The 15,957-nt window shown below is 39.5% G+C and overlaps 1 protein-coding gene across 6 annotated transcripts in view; it reads right to left on the bottom strand.

Annotated features, from left to right (window-relative positions):
* The window catches only part of CPEB2 (cytoplasmic polyadenylation element binding protein 2), a 76,382-nt gene that overhangs the window by 1,776 nt on the left and 58,649 nt on the right, over window positions 1–15,957 (bottom strand). For all 6 annotated transcript variants that reach the window (XM_027971193.3, XM_027971194.3, XM_027971199.3 and 3 more), the window contains 5 exons: window positions 15,851–15,940; window positions 10,675–10,793; window positions 10,292–10,406; window positions 8,215–8,396; window positions 1–2,207 (listed from right to left, as the gene is read on the bottom strand). The exon at window positions 1–2,207 is cut by the window's left edge and continues 1,776 nt beyond it. In XM_027971193.3, coding sequence (XP_027826994.1) covers window positions 1,980–2,207; window positions 8,215–8,396; window positions 10,292–10,406; window positions 10,675–10,793; window positions 15,851–15,940 — 734 coding nt within the window. In that variant the 3' untranslated portion in view covers window positions 1–1,979. The remainder of the gene's footprint in view (window positions 2,208–8,214; window positions 8,397–10,291; window positions 10,407–10,674; window positions 10,794–15,850; window positions 15,941–15,957) is intronic.

Raw genomic sequence — 15,957 nt, 5'->3', positions numbered from 1 at the left:
TCATGGTTAAGTAACAAATAGGGAACATCGACAAATAAATTAGTAAAAAGCTCTTCTGAAAACAGCATCAACTTTAAACATTAAAAACTTGAACCACAACCACAATAAAACAGCAGAGTTAGACATGAACCACATATTTTTACAGTACAAAAAAGCACACCATAGACAACCAATATTAAGATCAACACTTTGCTCACGTGAAGGATTGTCCCAAGGGGCTGCAATAAGGCAACACCCTTGTAGTTTTCTCTCTTTAGAGTCAAGAATCTTATTTCAGCATTTTAAAAAACATCTACCATGTTGGATGCTTTGCTTAGATTGCAGAGTAACTCTTACATTAAAATATAGGGGCTAGTTGCATTAAAAATGCTCTAAAGAGAAAAAATGTCACTAATGATACTCTAATAGTGTTCAGTACCAAGAGAAACTAACTATTGCATGTTTCCATGCCACTTCCTCAAAAAAACCGCAAGCAAAGTCATTACCAAAATTCCTTCATCAAAATTTAAAAAAAGCAATTTTTAACCATTAAGAACAACAATTTCCATGCAACAGTGACCCCAGTTTAGACAGAAGACCCCAATATACATAGGTCAAACACATAAGCAAGTTTAAGCCAGATTTCACCGTTATCTTTAAGGTAAAATTGAATTTTATGCAACTAGCCATCTGTATATTTCCCCATCTCCATTTTGACTTTACTTAGGTTTACTAAAGTTTTGCATTCTTTGATAAAGTTCCTTTGTCTAAATATGGGCTTCCTGTGGGCCTTACATTTGGTGACCGGTTAGCAGTGTGCTGGCCATCTTTGGTTTATAAAGGATGTCTTAACCATGAACTATCAAAGGGGCTAAAATCAACTTTCTTTAAAATTCTAGTATTGTTCTTTTACTCAATCTTTTATCTATACTATATCACTGCACATGAATTAGAACCGCACATCACAAAATTGCACAGGGATTACAAATATTACATCCAGTCTGCATAAAATCGAATTCCACTACCGACCAGATCACAAAATGGCTGCACTCTCTAATCTAAAACTAATTTGCATATTGTACACATGTAGGACATTGTTTTTTAACTTGAAGTCACAATAATGCATGCAAGTTTGCTTTTTTAAACAAATTTTATAATTTGTTCATGCTACCTAGTTCAAGAGAGCTTTTTTTGAACATTTGCAATACCTCACCTCTTGTTAATAATTCTAGTGCATGCATATGGTGTATACAGGTAAGTAAACATGCATTTTTTTCACATTCTAAAACTATGGCAGTTTAGGCCATATTGTGCTGCCTGCATTTTATCTGCAATGCAGTGTGTCTCTAACGTTTTCAATCCCGTATTAATAGGTGGCATTTACACATAACACCTATATAGCAGCAAAGCTAATACAGCTTGTGATTAAAAATGTTTAAAAATAGCTAATAAATCAGATTATCTTGAGGTATTATTTCTTGCAAGTCAAAATGGAGAGCAAAAAAACAACCCTAATTTTTTAGTTTATGTATACACTGAAAATAGCAACAATAAAAATAAGCCTTTGTAGCAGACATATTCCATCTTCACTATTATTTTGCTACCTTTGGTAAATTACTGGGGCAGATCTTAAAGTTAAAAACCCACGTTTAGAAATAAGTGCACGCTTCACCCACTATATAGCAGCAGACTGTTTGCCCCTACGCAAAACATTCTCATATCTAATTTTAACTTTACATATAAAAATAACTTGGAGAAAATACAAAAGAACATTTTATTTTAACATGAAAATATCACAAAAATTAGTAAGCCTGAGATGTAGGGTTTTGGTGAAAAACAAGAGGCTTGTAGTGTTTTGGCTGCTGATAAAGATGCATGTATTGATAGCTGGGGTGAAAGCAGAAGAATGCACTTATTTCTTCTGCATGTCAGTATCTTCAGACACAGTAAGCCACATGCACCCTTTCTTTCCTTGTTGAACAGAGGCCGGTCAGCTGTTCCTAGTTCCAGCGGAAGTGGATCTGACGTGGGCGATCAGCACCTTCCTTTACCAATGGCTTATGGAACTCACGTCCTGCACGGGAGTGGATATTTGCCCAACAAAACTCACAGTAATACTGCAGGCAAGTGACATTGGCACAAAAAAAGGGAGCAAATTTCCCACCACAGCGTGCGCCCTGGCACTCATCACACATCTGGTCATCCAGCACATATGGCTTCACCTCCACCTAGAAAAAGAGGGAAGACAAGTCCTGTCAAGTCTGCTTCAGACACCACTTTAGCACTGATTTAAGAGGTTCATGCAGCGTTCTAGAGAAATGGAGCGGCATTCAGTGCTGAAAGGAAGAGGCAGTTTCCTAGGGTGATAGCTTCGCCATGGTGGTTTAATCACTAAGTTGTGACAGATTCTTGCAATCCCATGGACTGAAGCCCGCCAGGCTCCTTTGTCCATGGGATTCTCCAGGCAAGAATACTGCAGTGGGTTGCCATTTCCTTCTCCAGAGGATCTTCCTGAGCCAGGAATCAAACCTAGGTCTCCTGCATTGCAGGCAGAGTTTTTACCAATTGAGCTATGAGGGAAGCCCAGCTTCACCACCTTGTAGGTTAAACAAAGTACATCATTTTGTTCTTGCAGTAATCTTTTTATAGGTCTTAAGTTCATAATTGACCATGAGACTCAATGAGCACTTAGTTTGGTAATTTTATTATATTTTGATATGTTTCTTCTGAGAACTATTAACTGAATACTATTTATATCACTTTATTCCTCAAAGACAAAAAATAATTTATAAAAACTATAAAATCCTAATTGATTCACAAAACATTCCACCCTCACCTTTCTTGAAGCTGACATCTTTCAAACACCTGTGTGTTGATCTTTTCAGAGGTGGGGGTAACTGTGAGTTAAAATGAGCAGGGCATGGAAGACAAATGCACTTACACCTTTGTTCTCTCTTCCCAGCCTCACCAGTGAGATGGCACAACTGTAACAGCCCCTGTCCTGGCAATGCTGCTCTACTGCAGGTGAGAGCTATGCCCTGCTCATAAATAACTGGTACCACCAAACCAGAGCTGTGGATGATCCTATGAAAGGCATGTCTAGACTTCTGAGAACTAGTAAGACAGAAGTCAAAGTCCCACTGTGAAGTGTGACTCAGGAGAAGGTCTCAGACTTAAGTCAGCTCTTGATGCTAAATTTCTTGACCTCAGTTTCTGTACCTGTGAGATGAGAAAGGCACTAGACCCTGCTTCCTAGAGTTGTGAGGATTAGATGACGCAAGCAAAAGCACGTAAGACAGTGCTTGGTACCTGGTAAAATACTCTGTAAATCAGCACTGGCCACTATTAGCTGCAACGGCCTTACTTTCTGGCTTGTGAGAACTTTATGAATGACAGGTTACTGCTTCTGTCTGACTGAATAGTGCCAATAACACTGGCAAACAAGCATGCCTCTTTGTACATGTGAACTGAACTGATGGTTGCATTTTGTTCCTAAATGGTGTGGTTTCATAATTAAATTGTTACTACTCCTAAAGTCTATGGTCTAGTCAACAGGTATTAATTAACCAGGTCCTCTGCCCCTAAAATAGTCTTTTATGTGCAAACAGCCCCAGAGAATAAGCTTCAAGAAACTGTTACACTGGGAAAACAAGAACCCACTCAAGTTATATCTACTATAATGGGTATAAGAAAGTTAATTTACCTCATGTTTTTAGTATAGCTCATCTGTACTACAAATGTAAACATGATTATTCAGGAAGGAAGTAGCCACAGTTTCATAGCATGAAATAGATTTGAAAATAATCAGTTGAGTTTTGTTTGCTCCTTTTTTGTATTTTAAATGGTTGGTAATCAGTATTACCAACAGTGGCTGCCTGGGCACAAGAGAGCCTAGAGCAGCCATCCCACGTTGAAGGTCAGGAAGGGAGGCAGTGAGGAGACACCCCTGATCCAAGGTAAGGAGCAGCGGCTGCGCTTTGCTGGAGCAGCCATGAAGAGATACCCCACGCCCAAGGTAAGAGAAACCCAAGTAAGATGGTAGGTGCTGCAAGAGGGCATCAGAGGGCAGACACACTGAAACCATACTCAGAGAAAACTAGTCAATCTAATCACACTAGGACCACAGCCTTGTCTAACTCAATGAAACTAAGCCATGCCCGTGGGGTAACCTAAGGAGGTGGGTCATGGTGGAGAGGTCTGACAGAATGTGGTCCACTGGAGAAGGGAATGGCAAACCACTTCAGTATTCTTGCCTTGAGAACCCCATGAACAGTATGAAAAGGCAAAATGATAGGATACTGAAAGAGGAACTCCCCAGGTCAGTAGGTGCCCAATATGCTACTGGAGATCAGTGGAGAAATAACTCTAGAAAGAATGAAGGGATGGAGCCAAAGCAAAAACAATACCCAGCTGTGGATGTGACTGGTGATAGAAGCAAGGTCCAATGCTGTAAAAGAGCAATACTGCATAGGAACCTGGAATGTCAGGTCCATGAATCAAGGCAAATTGGAAGTGGTCAAACAAGAGATGGTAAGAGTGAACGTCAACATTCTAGAAATCAGCGAACTAAAATGGACTGGAATGGGTGAATTTAACTCAAATGACCATTATATCTACTACTGCGGGCAGGAATCCCTCAGAAGAAATGGAGTAGCCATCATGGTCAACAAAAGAGTCCAAAATGCAGTACTTGGATGCAATCACAAAAATGACAGAATGATCTCTGTTCGTCTCCAAGGCAAACCATCCAATATCATGGTAATCCAAGTCTATGCCCCAACCAGTAATGCTGAAGAAGCTGAAGTTGAACGGTTCTATGAAGACCTAAAGACCTTTTAGAACTAATATCCAAAATAGATGTCCTTTTCATCACAGGGGACTGGAATGCAAAAGTAGGAAGTCAAGAAACACCTGGAGTAACAGGCAAATTTGGCCTTGGAATGCGGAATGAAGCAGGGCAAAAACTAATAGAGTTTTGCCAAGAAAATGCACTGGTCATAGCAAACACCCTCTTCCAACAACACAAGAGAAGACTCTACACATGGACATTACCAGATGGTCAACACCAAAATCAGATTGATTATATTCTTTGCAGCCAAAGATGGAGAAGCTCTATATAGTCAACAAAAACAAGACCAGGAGCTGACTGTGGCTCAGATCATGAACTCCTTATTACCAAATTCAGACTGAAATTGAAGAAAGTAGGGAAAACCGCTAGACCATTCAGGTATGACCTATATCAAATCCCTTATGATTATATAGTGGAAGTGAGAAATAGATTTAAGGGCCTAGATCTGATAGACAGAGTGCCTGATGAACTATGGAATGAGGTTCGTGACATTGTACAGCAGACAGGAATCAAGACTATCCCCATGGAAAAGAAATGCAAAAAAGTAAAATGGCTGTCTGGGGAGGTCTTACAAATAGCTGTGAAAAGAAGAGAAGTGAAAAGCAAAGGAGAAAAGGAAAGATATAAGCATCTGAATGCAGAGTTCCAAAGAAAAGCAAGAAGAGATAAGATCGCTTCTTCAGCGATCCATGCAAAGAAATAGAGGAAAGTAATAGAATGGGAAAGACTAGAGATCTCTTCAAGAAAATTAGATACCAAGGGAACATTTCATGCAAAGATGGGCTCAATAAAGGACAGAAATGGTATGGACCTAACAGAAGCAGAAGATATTAAGAAGAGGTGGCAAGAATACACAGAAGAACTGTACAAAAAAGATGTTCACAACCTGGATAATCACGATGGTGGGATCACTCAGCTAGAGCCAGACATGAATGTGAAGTCAAGTGGGCCTTAGAAAGCATCACTACGAACAAAGCTAGTGGAGGTGGTGGAATTCCAGTTGAGCTGTTTCAAATCCTGAAAGATGATGCTGTGAAAGTGCTGCCCTCAATATGCCAACAAATTTGGAAAACTCAGCAGTGGCCACAGGACTGGAAAAGGTCAGTTTTTATTCCAATCCCTAAGAAAGGCAATGCCAAAGAATGTTCCAACTACCGCACAATTGCACTCATCTTACATGCTAGTAAAGTAATGCTCAAAATTCTCCAAGCCAGGCTTCAGCAATACGTGAACCGTGAACTCCCTGACGTTCAAGCTGATTTTAGAAAAGGCAGAGGAACCAGAGATCAAATTGCCAACACCCGCTGGATCAGGGAAAAAGCAAGAGAGTTCCAGAAAAACATCTATTTCTGCATTATTGACTATGCCAAAGCCTTTCACTGTGTGGATCACAAGAAACTGTGGAAAATTCTGAAAGAGATGGGAATACCAGACCACCTGACCTGTCTCTTGAGAAATCTGTATGCAGGTCAGGAAGCAACAGTTAGAACTGGACATGGAACAAAAGCCTGGTTCCAAATAGGAAAAGGAATACGTCAAGGCTGTATATTGTCACCCTGCTTATTTAACTTATATGAAGAATACATCATGAGAAATGCTGGACTGGAAGAAACACAAGCTGGAATCAAGATTGCCGAGAGAAATATCAATAACCTCAGATATGCAGATAATACCACCCTTATGGCAGAAAACGAAGAGGAACTAAAAAGCTTCTTGATGAAAGTGAAAGAGGAGAGTGAAAAAGTTGGCCTAAAGCTCAACATTCAGAAAACGAAGATCATGGCATCTGGTCCCATCACTTCATGGGAAATAGATGTGGAACCAGTGGAAACAGTGTCAGATTTTATTTTGGGGGGCTCCAAAATCACTGCAGATGGTGATTGTAGCCATGAAATTAAAAGACGCTTACTCCTTGGAAGAAAAGTTATGACCAACCTAGATAGCATATTTAAAAGCAGACACATTACTTTGCTGACTAAGGTCCGTCTAGTCAAGGCTATGGTTTTTCCAGTAGTCATGTATGGATGTGAGAGTTGGACTGTGAAGAAGGCTGAGAGCCGAAGAATTGATGCTTTTGAACTGTGGTGTTGAGAGTCCCTTGGACTGCAAGGAGATCCAGCCAGTCCATTCTTAAGGTGATCAGCCCTGGGATTTCTTTGGAAGGAATGAAGCTAAAGCTGAAACTCCAGTACTTTGGCCACCTCATGCAAAGAGCTGACTCATTGGAAAAGACCCTGATGCTGGGAGGGATTGGGGGCAGGGGGAGAAGGGGATGACCCAGGATGAGATGGCTGGATGGCATCACCGACTCGATGGACATGAATCTTGGTGACCTCCGGGATTTGGTGATGGACAGGGAGGCCTGGCGCGCTGCGATTCATGGGGTCGCAAAGAGTCGGACACAACTGAGCGACTGAACTGAATCAGTATTAGAAATTATACAGTAGGGGAGCTTTCATTTATAATCCATAGGACTTCCTGAAAATTCTTACTATGATGACCTAGCAGTGCTGCTAGAGAGTAAATGTTTTAAGGTTTAAAGCAATCATCTTGTGTGTTTAGTTTATTTGTATTTTGGCTTATTTACAAATTTACATTTGTTACTGCATATATTTAGGGGAAATATACACAATGGGTTTTACTTTAGATTTTATGAAAAATGAAAAATAAGTAACATTTAATACTAGTGCCTATCTCTGAGTGCTTCTACAGATATGAATTCACTTATTCCTCTAAATAACTGTGAAAGAGATACTATTACTGTTTTCCAACTTGTGCATGAAGAATAAGAGGTGTGAAGAAGGTTCATTTGCCCAGGGGTATGGAGCACAGGGTGGAAATGGGATCCCAGGGAGTCTGGCCCGAGTACAAGCTCTGCCTCCACAGTTAGAAAGATATTAAGATACCTTGTTGGCTATTTTCTAAAATGGCTTTAAAATGATATTTAAATTCTGTGTATTACACCTAAAGTTTAATGTCTCATCAAGAATTTCATAATGCAGGGATCTTTTGATATAATACTCTTTAAGAGCTAAAGGAGTATACAAATAAGCACTCAGTTTATTGAATTGCATTATTAACTCTGTAGGATAGCAAGCTTTGGAAAGTGTGAAAGTGCAAGTATTAGTCACTTAGTTGTGTCCAACTCTTTGTGACCCTATGAACTGTAGCCACCACGCTCCTATGTCCATGGAATTCTCCAGGCAAGAATACTGGAGTGGGTTGCCATTCCCTTTTCCAGGGGAACTTCCTGACCCAGGGACTGAACCCAGGTCTCCTGCATTGCAGGCAGTTTCTTTACCATCTAAGCCACCAGGGAAGCCCAGTAAGCTTTGTATCAGCAGCTTATTACAGGACTTAAAATGATTTTCCAATATGCAACTTACGCGTTTATCAATATCACCGTGCTGAAGCTGAACGAACCGGGCACTGATGGCAGCAATGTAGCTCTGCTGATTGGAGAAAGCAACTCGACCAGCACCTTTTGGATATTTCAGCTCTGGATCTGTATCAATCCCTGCATAACACACGCCACCATACAGCCGGTCCATGATCATAGCAAGCTCCACTGGAAAATGAAAAGAAGTGCACATCAAATAGGAGAGAACACAGTGAATCAACAGTCTTAAAGTATTTTTTTTTAAGTGAAAGTCAATAGGATAATGCTCTCTTCTAGGTCCAGTCCTCTGTCTTGTAAATTGGGGCCCATCTGCTCTCAGCCCAGAAGTGGACCGCTCAGCTGCCCAATGGACCAGTCACAGATGTCTAACTGGCCCTGTAGCACGCACTGTCCTACATGGTGCTCCTGACCTTTTGCTACCTGTCTAAGCATGCCCCAGTGTGTTTTCACTGACTCAGTAAGTGATGGAAAAGATGAAGTTGCCAACTCAAGAGGCTTGGCTTCCTCCTTCCTGTTTTTTTCTGTTTCCCACAGTGCATGCAATCCCATAAACTTGATTTCCAGACATATCTAGAATCGAACCACTCTGCCTCCATGCCTAACATCCTGTTTCAAAGTACCATTATTTTTCATTAGATTACGGCAATAGTTGTATCACTTCGTTTCTGATCTGTGCTCTTCCCACCCCCCAGTTTATTTTCAAAACAGCACCAAGGGTGATTCTCTTGAAGATATAGAAGATGCCAATGGCTTAACTGAAATTTCTGCTTGGGAACTCTGAATGGAGGCACAAACTAGTCTTCAAAACCACAATCTTCTTCCAACCTACTCCAGTGTTCTTGATCTTCTCGGTAATGGTACCACTGTCTACCTAGTAGCTTAAGACTGAAAACTGAGATTGAGCCTTTGCGTTTACTTCATAAATACCTATAACACTTGTTCACTTGGCTCTTCTACCACCACCACCACTAATCCAAGCCACTGCTAACTGTCTCCTGGACTGTAATAACAGGCTCCTGAATTCGTCCACCTATATGTACTCTCAACTCAACTCTCCCCTCCACAAGTCATCAGCTAAACTGGTCTTTCAAAAATGCAAATATGATGTCTCTCACTTTTACTTAAAATCCCTTCATTGGTTTCCCACTGCTCTGAGGATAAATATCAAATTAGCTGTTGGACTTTTATGATCTGACTGCTATTTACCTCTTCCATGTCTTCTGTGTCTCTCCCCTCATTCCTTAGGCCCTAGGTGGTGACTCTGGACTCCCCTCAGTCCCTCTGATGCACTCGGCCTCCCTCCACCAAACATCTTTGAATATCCTGACCCCTTTATCTGAAACACACTCCACACAATCTCCTTCTGTTCAATCTTCATGTGTCAGCTCAAATACAAGTATTTTGAAAATATTAGGCTATATCACATTTCCTTGCTTTATGCCCTTCTGTTTCCTGTAGTGCTTCTTTGTAGTAGGTATACCTGTAAGTATTTACACGGGTGAACAGTGGTTTAACAAGCACCTTGATACTGGAAGAGGGTGTTCTCAGTGATGCAAGGAGTTAACACACTTCACAAGGGTGCACAGTATCATAAAACCTGCTTGTACTGTGGGCATTTATGTCTATAATTATGCACCATATGACATCTTCTGGTAGATCCCTGGATTCTGATGACTGATGAACAGAAGTTTGTCATTCAACTATCTAAAGTGTCTTTCAGATATCAGAATCAACCTGTATCAAATAAACAGACCCCAAATTCTCACATCTTGGAGAGTTACACTTAAGCGGACTTAAGTGCCTGAGTGGATTCTTCTTATAGAGTCTGTCTGGAGTTAGCTATACATACTGATAGATGGTTGTCCTATTCTCCAGTTCCTTAATGGTCTCAAGAGCAGTTTTTAGAACTTGTCTCGATTCTCCAGCAAGCAGCTGTTGGAGGAGAATCTGCCCCTAGCTGATCTAGTGGTGACATATACACAATAGGTGCCCAATGCTTACTGAATCAATTCATGTTTAAATGATTTTTGTAAAGAAACAAAATTTGTTAACATTCTACTTACCAGCCCGTAATGGCCTAGGAACACCTCCAACAAAAATTGTTTTTCGAGGATCCAAAGGTTGAGAACCATCCATCACAAAATCACTATCACTCAAATTCCAAGGACGGATCTGAACCTGTGAAGAAGATGACATTATGGCCTTAGGTCTCGCTGCTTTAATAGCTGATGAACTTTCTGCCAACTGTGGTGCTTCCATAGTTCAGAATTTTGGACAGATGCTTTAGGAAACAAATTGTTAATATTTTAATCTAGATACTGTTTAAGTTATATGAACTTTTAAAAACTGAACCCTTAATGCAGTAGTTTTTTCACTAATAATCATTTCAAAACAGTTTTTGGAAAACTTTCATTTGTAGCTTCAAGTTCGAGTAGCATTTACTTACAGGTTTGTCCTTGATGGTTGGGCTGGAAACACACAGATAGAGTTTTCCATCCTCTTCAATACAAGCATCAATCAGTGCCTGAACTGAGCTCTCTTCTTGAAAGAGAAGGAATGCATAGCCTGTAACAGCCATGAAAATGAGGCAGTGAGTCAAGGTCAGTGATTTCATCCCAAACTTTAGTACTGTTTAGAAAACACACGCCTTTGAAGTAGATAAAAATGAACTATCAAATAGGATTACAATCATTATGTTTCTATTGGAGAACACAACATCCTGTAGAATACACACAAACACAAATACTCGGTAAATTAACTACTTTATATAGAGCATTTAATATCTGATATTATACTAAGAGCTTCACATAAATATTTGATTCTCAGAGTAACTATGAAACATTATCTCCAATTTACAGAAAAAAAAAAAAAAGAAAAACAAAACAAACCCTGAGGTGTCAAGTGGTTGAATTACTTGCCCAAAGCCAGTCACATAAGCAAGTAGTTGGTTGATTAATTTCAAACCTAGATCTGCTCTAAGGTATCCCATGATACTGTCTCCTTAAAGAATTTGGCTGGATTAACCAGTTGAGCCCAGCAGAAGCTACAATTTTCTTCAGGTGCCCTCAGGGAAAGATAAGTTCTAGAGCATACTCTTGGGCAGGTGGAAGGAGCACATGTGGAAAGGCCCTGGAATTCCTGTAAGTAGGGGAAAATTCCACAGTTAACCTGACCACTTCCAAATGATACTAAGAAAACTCCCTTAGGGAGGTTGGAATGAAGCAGATTCCTTCAGGATGGGTCAGACTTTTAAATCAAGTCTCAAAGTGGCTGAGCAGCAGAACACTTTTTCCAAACAGTATGGAGACTGGGTTTGCACTTTGGAGTTAAGTTTTTGCTTAGATTCCTATGCTCTTTTGGAAATATGCCCTTCCTCCTTTCCTTGTGACAACCAGTCAATCTTTAATCAAATATTATGTATCCATCAGGCAGAACAGACTTCATTATAAAAAGGCATCAACATTTACAAGTTTACTATTATGTGATTATTCCCAGTAGCAGATAACTGTAAGTGACCTAAAAATACCCCTTTCCCTTGACAAGATTTCTATGCAAATTTAGAGCAATGAAATCTAGTCTCAGTATGAAAATGCCATCAAACAGGCCATCCATGTCTGGTCCATTAAACAATGGGAAGAGTGAGTTCATGTTTTACTAGAAGTCAAAAAAAACCCCACAGCTTATTGCCAATAATCGCTTTTAGTGCCACAAAGATCTGATATGACACACAAAAGAACTACTTCATTTTAATAAAATTACTATATCTGATTGCACAAATAAGCAATCAAACCACTTCTATTTCTACACAAATAGAAACTTCCATATGTATGAGTACGCAAGATCAGAAACATATCTTAGACTTTTATAATTGTTAAGAAAAACTTAAGTAGGCTTGAAAAAATGAGAAAATAAAGACTGGCTTTCTATATGTGAAGGCATTAATTTTGATACAAGCTACAGTTCTGAGAGCTATAACTGTTTTGTAATAATGGGGGAGTATAGGTCGATTTACTAAAAGAGCATTTAAAATTTTTAATGTTATGTTTTATGATGCTACTTTTTATATTAATGTTTTAAGTTGCTAAATTATTTTTGTGATTATTAGGAAAGAAATATTTGTATCACAAAAATTAATTAAGCAATATGGCAGGTAAATTTTGATCTAGCTAAGGCAAGCCACTAAATATTAAAATAGTCTCATCAAAAATACCACCTAACATGTTCTTTAGAATTTATTAATGAAAGCTAATGTTTACATTCATCCATGGAATTGCAAACAGTCCCAAATGACTTGGGGAACAACAATGTTTACACAAGGTGAACTTTATTCACTGCAAAGGACAGGTGTGTGTAAGTGTGGTTCAGTGTCAAGGGCTAGAGTCACTACCTCAACTACAAGGCAACTTCATCAACTGCATGTTTCTACACCAGTGTTTTCCCAAACCACGGAATGATGAATTCCAGCAATGACAAAAACGCATGAACGTGCAAGGTTTAGGAACACTGGTCTTTGGCAATGGGTACAATCAACTATAACTGTACCAAAATACTATGATTTGCCACTGCTGATTTTTTGCTGTTTTTCTTGTTTTCAGTTTGAGAAAATAACAACTACCACAAAATTACAATAACAATGCAATAGCAACAATGACAGCAGCTCTTCTGTTTCATGAATCAGAAATCAATCTATCTCACTAGGCTTAAATCCACCCCTTATCTGAACAAGAAGTCCATGCAGAAAATGGATACCTGTCTTGACAGAAACTAATTCCAGTACCTTTCTAAACTTGTACTTCAATCCCTGCCTGTAACTCTACTGAACAGCTTTTTAATCTATCTAAACTACACAATATCCTTTAGATTTGGTTCAAAGTTTCACAGTGAAGCTTTCCTCTGCCTATGTCAAGTCAAAGGATAAACCATCCTAGTTGTTTATATCACTTATTAGGGGACTTTCAATCCATGAATTACTGAGGATACAAAGATGAGTAAAGACACAGTCTGATAGATTACTGGAAAAATTTGAAATTAATAGGTTCTGACATTAATAGATATAACTCTAGCTGTGTTGTGGGAGAAACACTGGGGATATCCAGAGATGTGGACAGACTAAGTCATATGTCTGAGATAGTCCAGACAAAGGATGATGGTAATTTAGGCAGAAATGTCCAGAACTAACAGGCATTTTTATTGAACATTTGGTGAAATAAACTATAAAAGACAAGATCGTAACACTGAACAACAGATTAAAACCAAGCTAAGAAATGAACATCTACATCAACATGAAGCTTGCTTTCTCTCTAAACTAAGGATGCAAGACCTCCAGATCCAGTATGTTACAATTTAGAGTACATGGAAACAGGTCCATAGGTAGAAGTACATTCTAAAAGCTGCCTGAGATCCGGGATCGAAGGGTTCCGTAAGATTTAAAGGTTCAGTTCAGTTCAGTCACTCAGTTGTGTCCAATTCTTTGCAACCCCATGGACTGCAGCATGCGAGGCCTCCCTGTCCATCAGCAATTCCCAGAGTTTAAGGTGTGTGTGTGTGTATGTATGTATGTATGTGTGTATATATATATATATATATGTAAATCACATATATATAAATCACTGCATTATTCCATTTCTCTAAAAAACAACATCAACCACTCATGGGAGTTCTGTAATTCTCAATGATAAAGGTAGAGATGGCCTGAACAATTTATCACCGGAAACCCTGAGCTGGTTTTTGGATGCCAATAACTCTGACATGTTTCCTTTCCCAGAGTCGAAATCAGGTTATTCAATAGATCTACTGGAGTCTTTTCCCCAGGCTTGAAAAATCCACTCAGCCATGATAATAATGGTGTACTTTTTTATTTCTAAAATTACATTTGAATGATATTCAAAGTCAAGTCTTTCAATCTCCCCCTTTCTTTTATTCACCTATGAGGATCTGCCATGACTAGCTGGATTCAGGCTAAATTCTCTCCTGCTGCTCACTCCAGGCAGGTGATTCTTCCTCTGCCCACTGATGGTGGCATCATTTTGCTCAAATGAATGTTAGCTCCATTTGTGATCCTCTTCTCTGGATCAGTCATCACAGTATCCTAGCAATACGTGACTCTGCACATCTTATCTCTTTATGTAACTGAGTTTTTCCTGACCATTCATTTCCTTCTCTATCTAAATTCACCAACAGAGTACATATTACTCTCGTCATCTCTGGAACACTTAAGGACATCTTGCAATACTTAAAATATTCATGGGTTTATATTTTATTCTCACTTCATACATTTTTTAATAACTTCAGATATGCAGATGACACCACCCTTATGGCAGAAAGTGAAGAAGAACTAAAGAGCCTCTTGATGAAAGTTAAAGAGGAGGGTGAAAAAGCTGGCTTAAAGCTCAGCATTCAGAAAATGAAGATCATGGTATCCGGTCCCATCACTTCATGGCAAACAGAAGGGCAAACAGTGGAAACAGTGGCCGACTTTATTTTTCTGGGCTCCAAAATCACTGCAGATGGCGACTGCAGCCATGAATCTAAAAGACGCTTACTCTTTGGAAGGAAAGTTAAGACCAACCTAGACAGCATATTAAAAAGTAGAGACATTACTTTGCCAACAAATGTCCATCTAGTCAAGGCTATGGTTTTCCAGTGGTCATGTATGAATGTGAGAGTTGGACTGTGAAGAAAGCTGAGCACCAAAGAATTGATGCTTTGGAACTGTGGTGTTGGAGAAGACTCTTGAGAGTTCCTTGGACTGCAAGGAGATCCAACCAGCTCATTCTAAAGGAGATCAGTCCTGGGTGTTTATTGGAAGGACTGATGTTGAAGCTGACACTCCAATACTTTGGCCACCTGATGCAAAGAGCTGACTCATTTGAAAAGACCCTGATGCTGGGAAAGATTGAGGGCAGGATGATAAGGGAATGACAGAGGATGAGATGGTTGGATGGCACCACCAACTCAATGGATATGAATTTGGGTAAACTCTGGGAGTTGGTGATGGAGGCCTGGTGTGCTGCAGTTCATGGGGTTGCAAAGAGTCAGACAGGACTGAGTGACTGAATTGATACATTTCTTAATTTCACTGAGCGGAGACACTTTTTTATATGTCTGTGCCCAAGCTACTGAGAAGGATACCTTAGGCAGAAAAAAGACTCAAATATTTGTTGATACAAGCCTTTGAAATCATTATCAAATCATTATAGAGAAGGCATAGCAAGTCTCTGATGATTCTTGACTGGCTTGAAGTGAACCAAATAGCTTTCAGAAACATTCTGCCTCACTTGATACATTGTTACCGACCTCTACAAATTACTCTATTAGTTTTTATACAAAGATGTACTCATATTCAATTCTAAAAGAAAACACAGAGTAATTGATATTATTTCTTTGTGAAAGGGAAAGGACTGTGGCTTGCCAGGCTCCTCTGTCCATGGAATTCTCTAGGTAAGGGTACTGGAGAGGGTAGTCGTTCCCTTCTCCAGGGGGTCTTCCTGACCCAGGGATTGAACCTAGTCCTGCATTGGAGGCAGATTCTTTACCGTCTCAGCCACTAGGGAAGACGAATTGTTTCTTTAGCTCTCATATAACTTATTCCCTAGCAAACAGTAACAAAAAAACCCTCTTACCTTTTGGTGGAAAATAGGACTTGCTTTCTGCTTTATGAGGCCAATCTACGACCAAAGGCCCAAATCTTCTGAAGCTAGCAGTTATTTCATCTTAAAAAAGTACAATA

Source organism: Ovis aries, chromosome 6 (assembly GCF_016772045.2).
Source record: "Ovis aries strain OAR_USU_Benz2616 breed Rambouillet chromosome 6, ARS-UI_Ramb_v3.0, whole genome shotgun sequence".
NCBI classification, from domain to species: Eukaryota; Metazoa; Chordata; class Mammalia; order Artiodactyla; family Bovidae; genus Ovis; species Ovis aries.
Note: the sequence above shows the minus strand (reverse complement) of the source record. Positions and strands in the feature narration are given on the sequence as shown.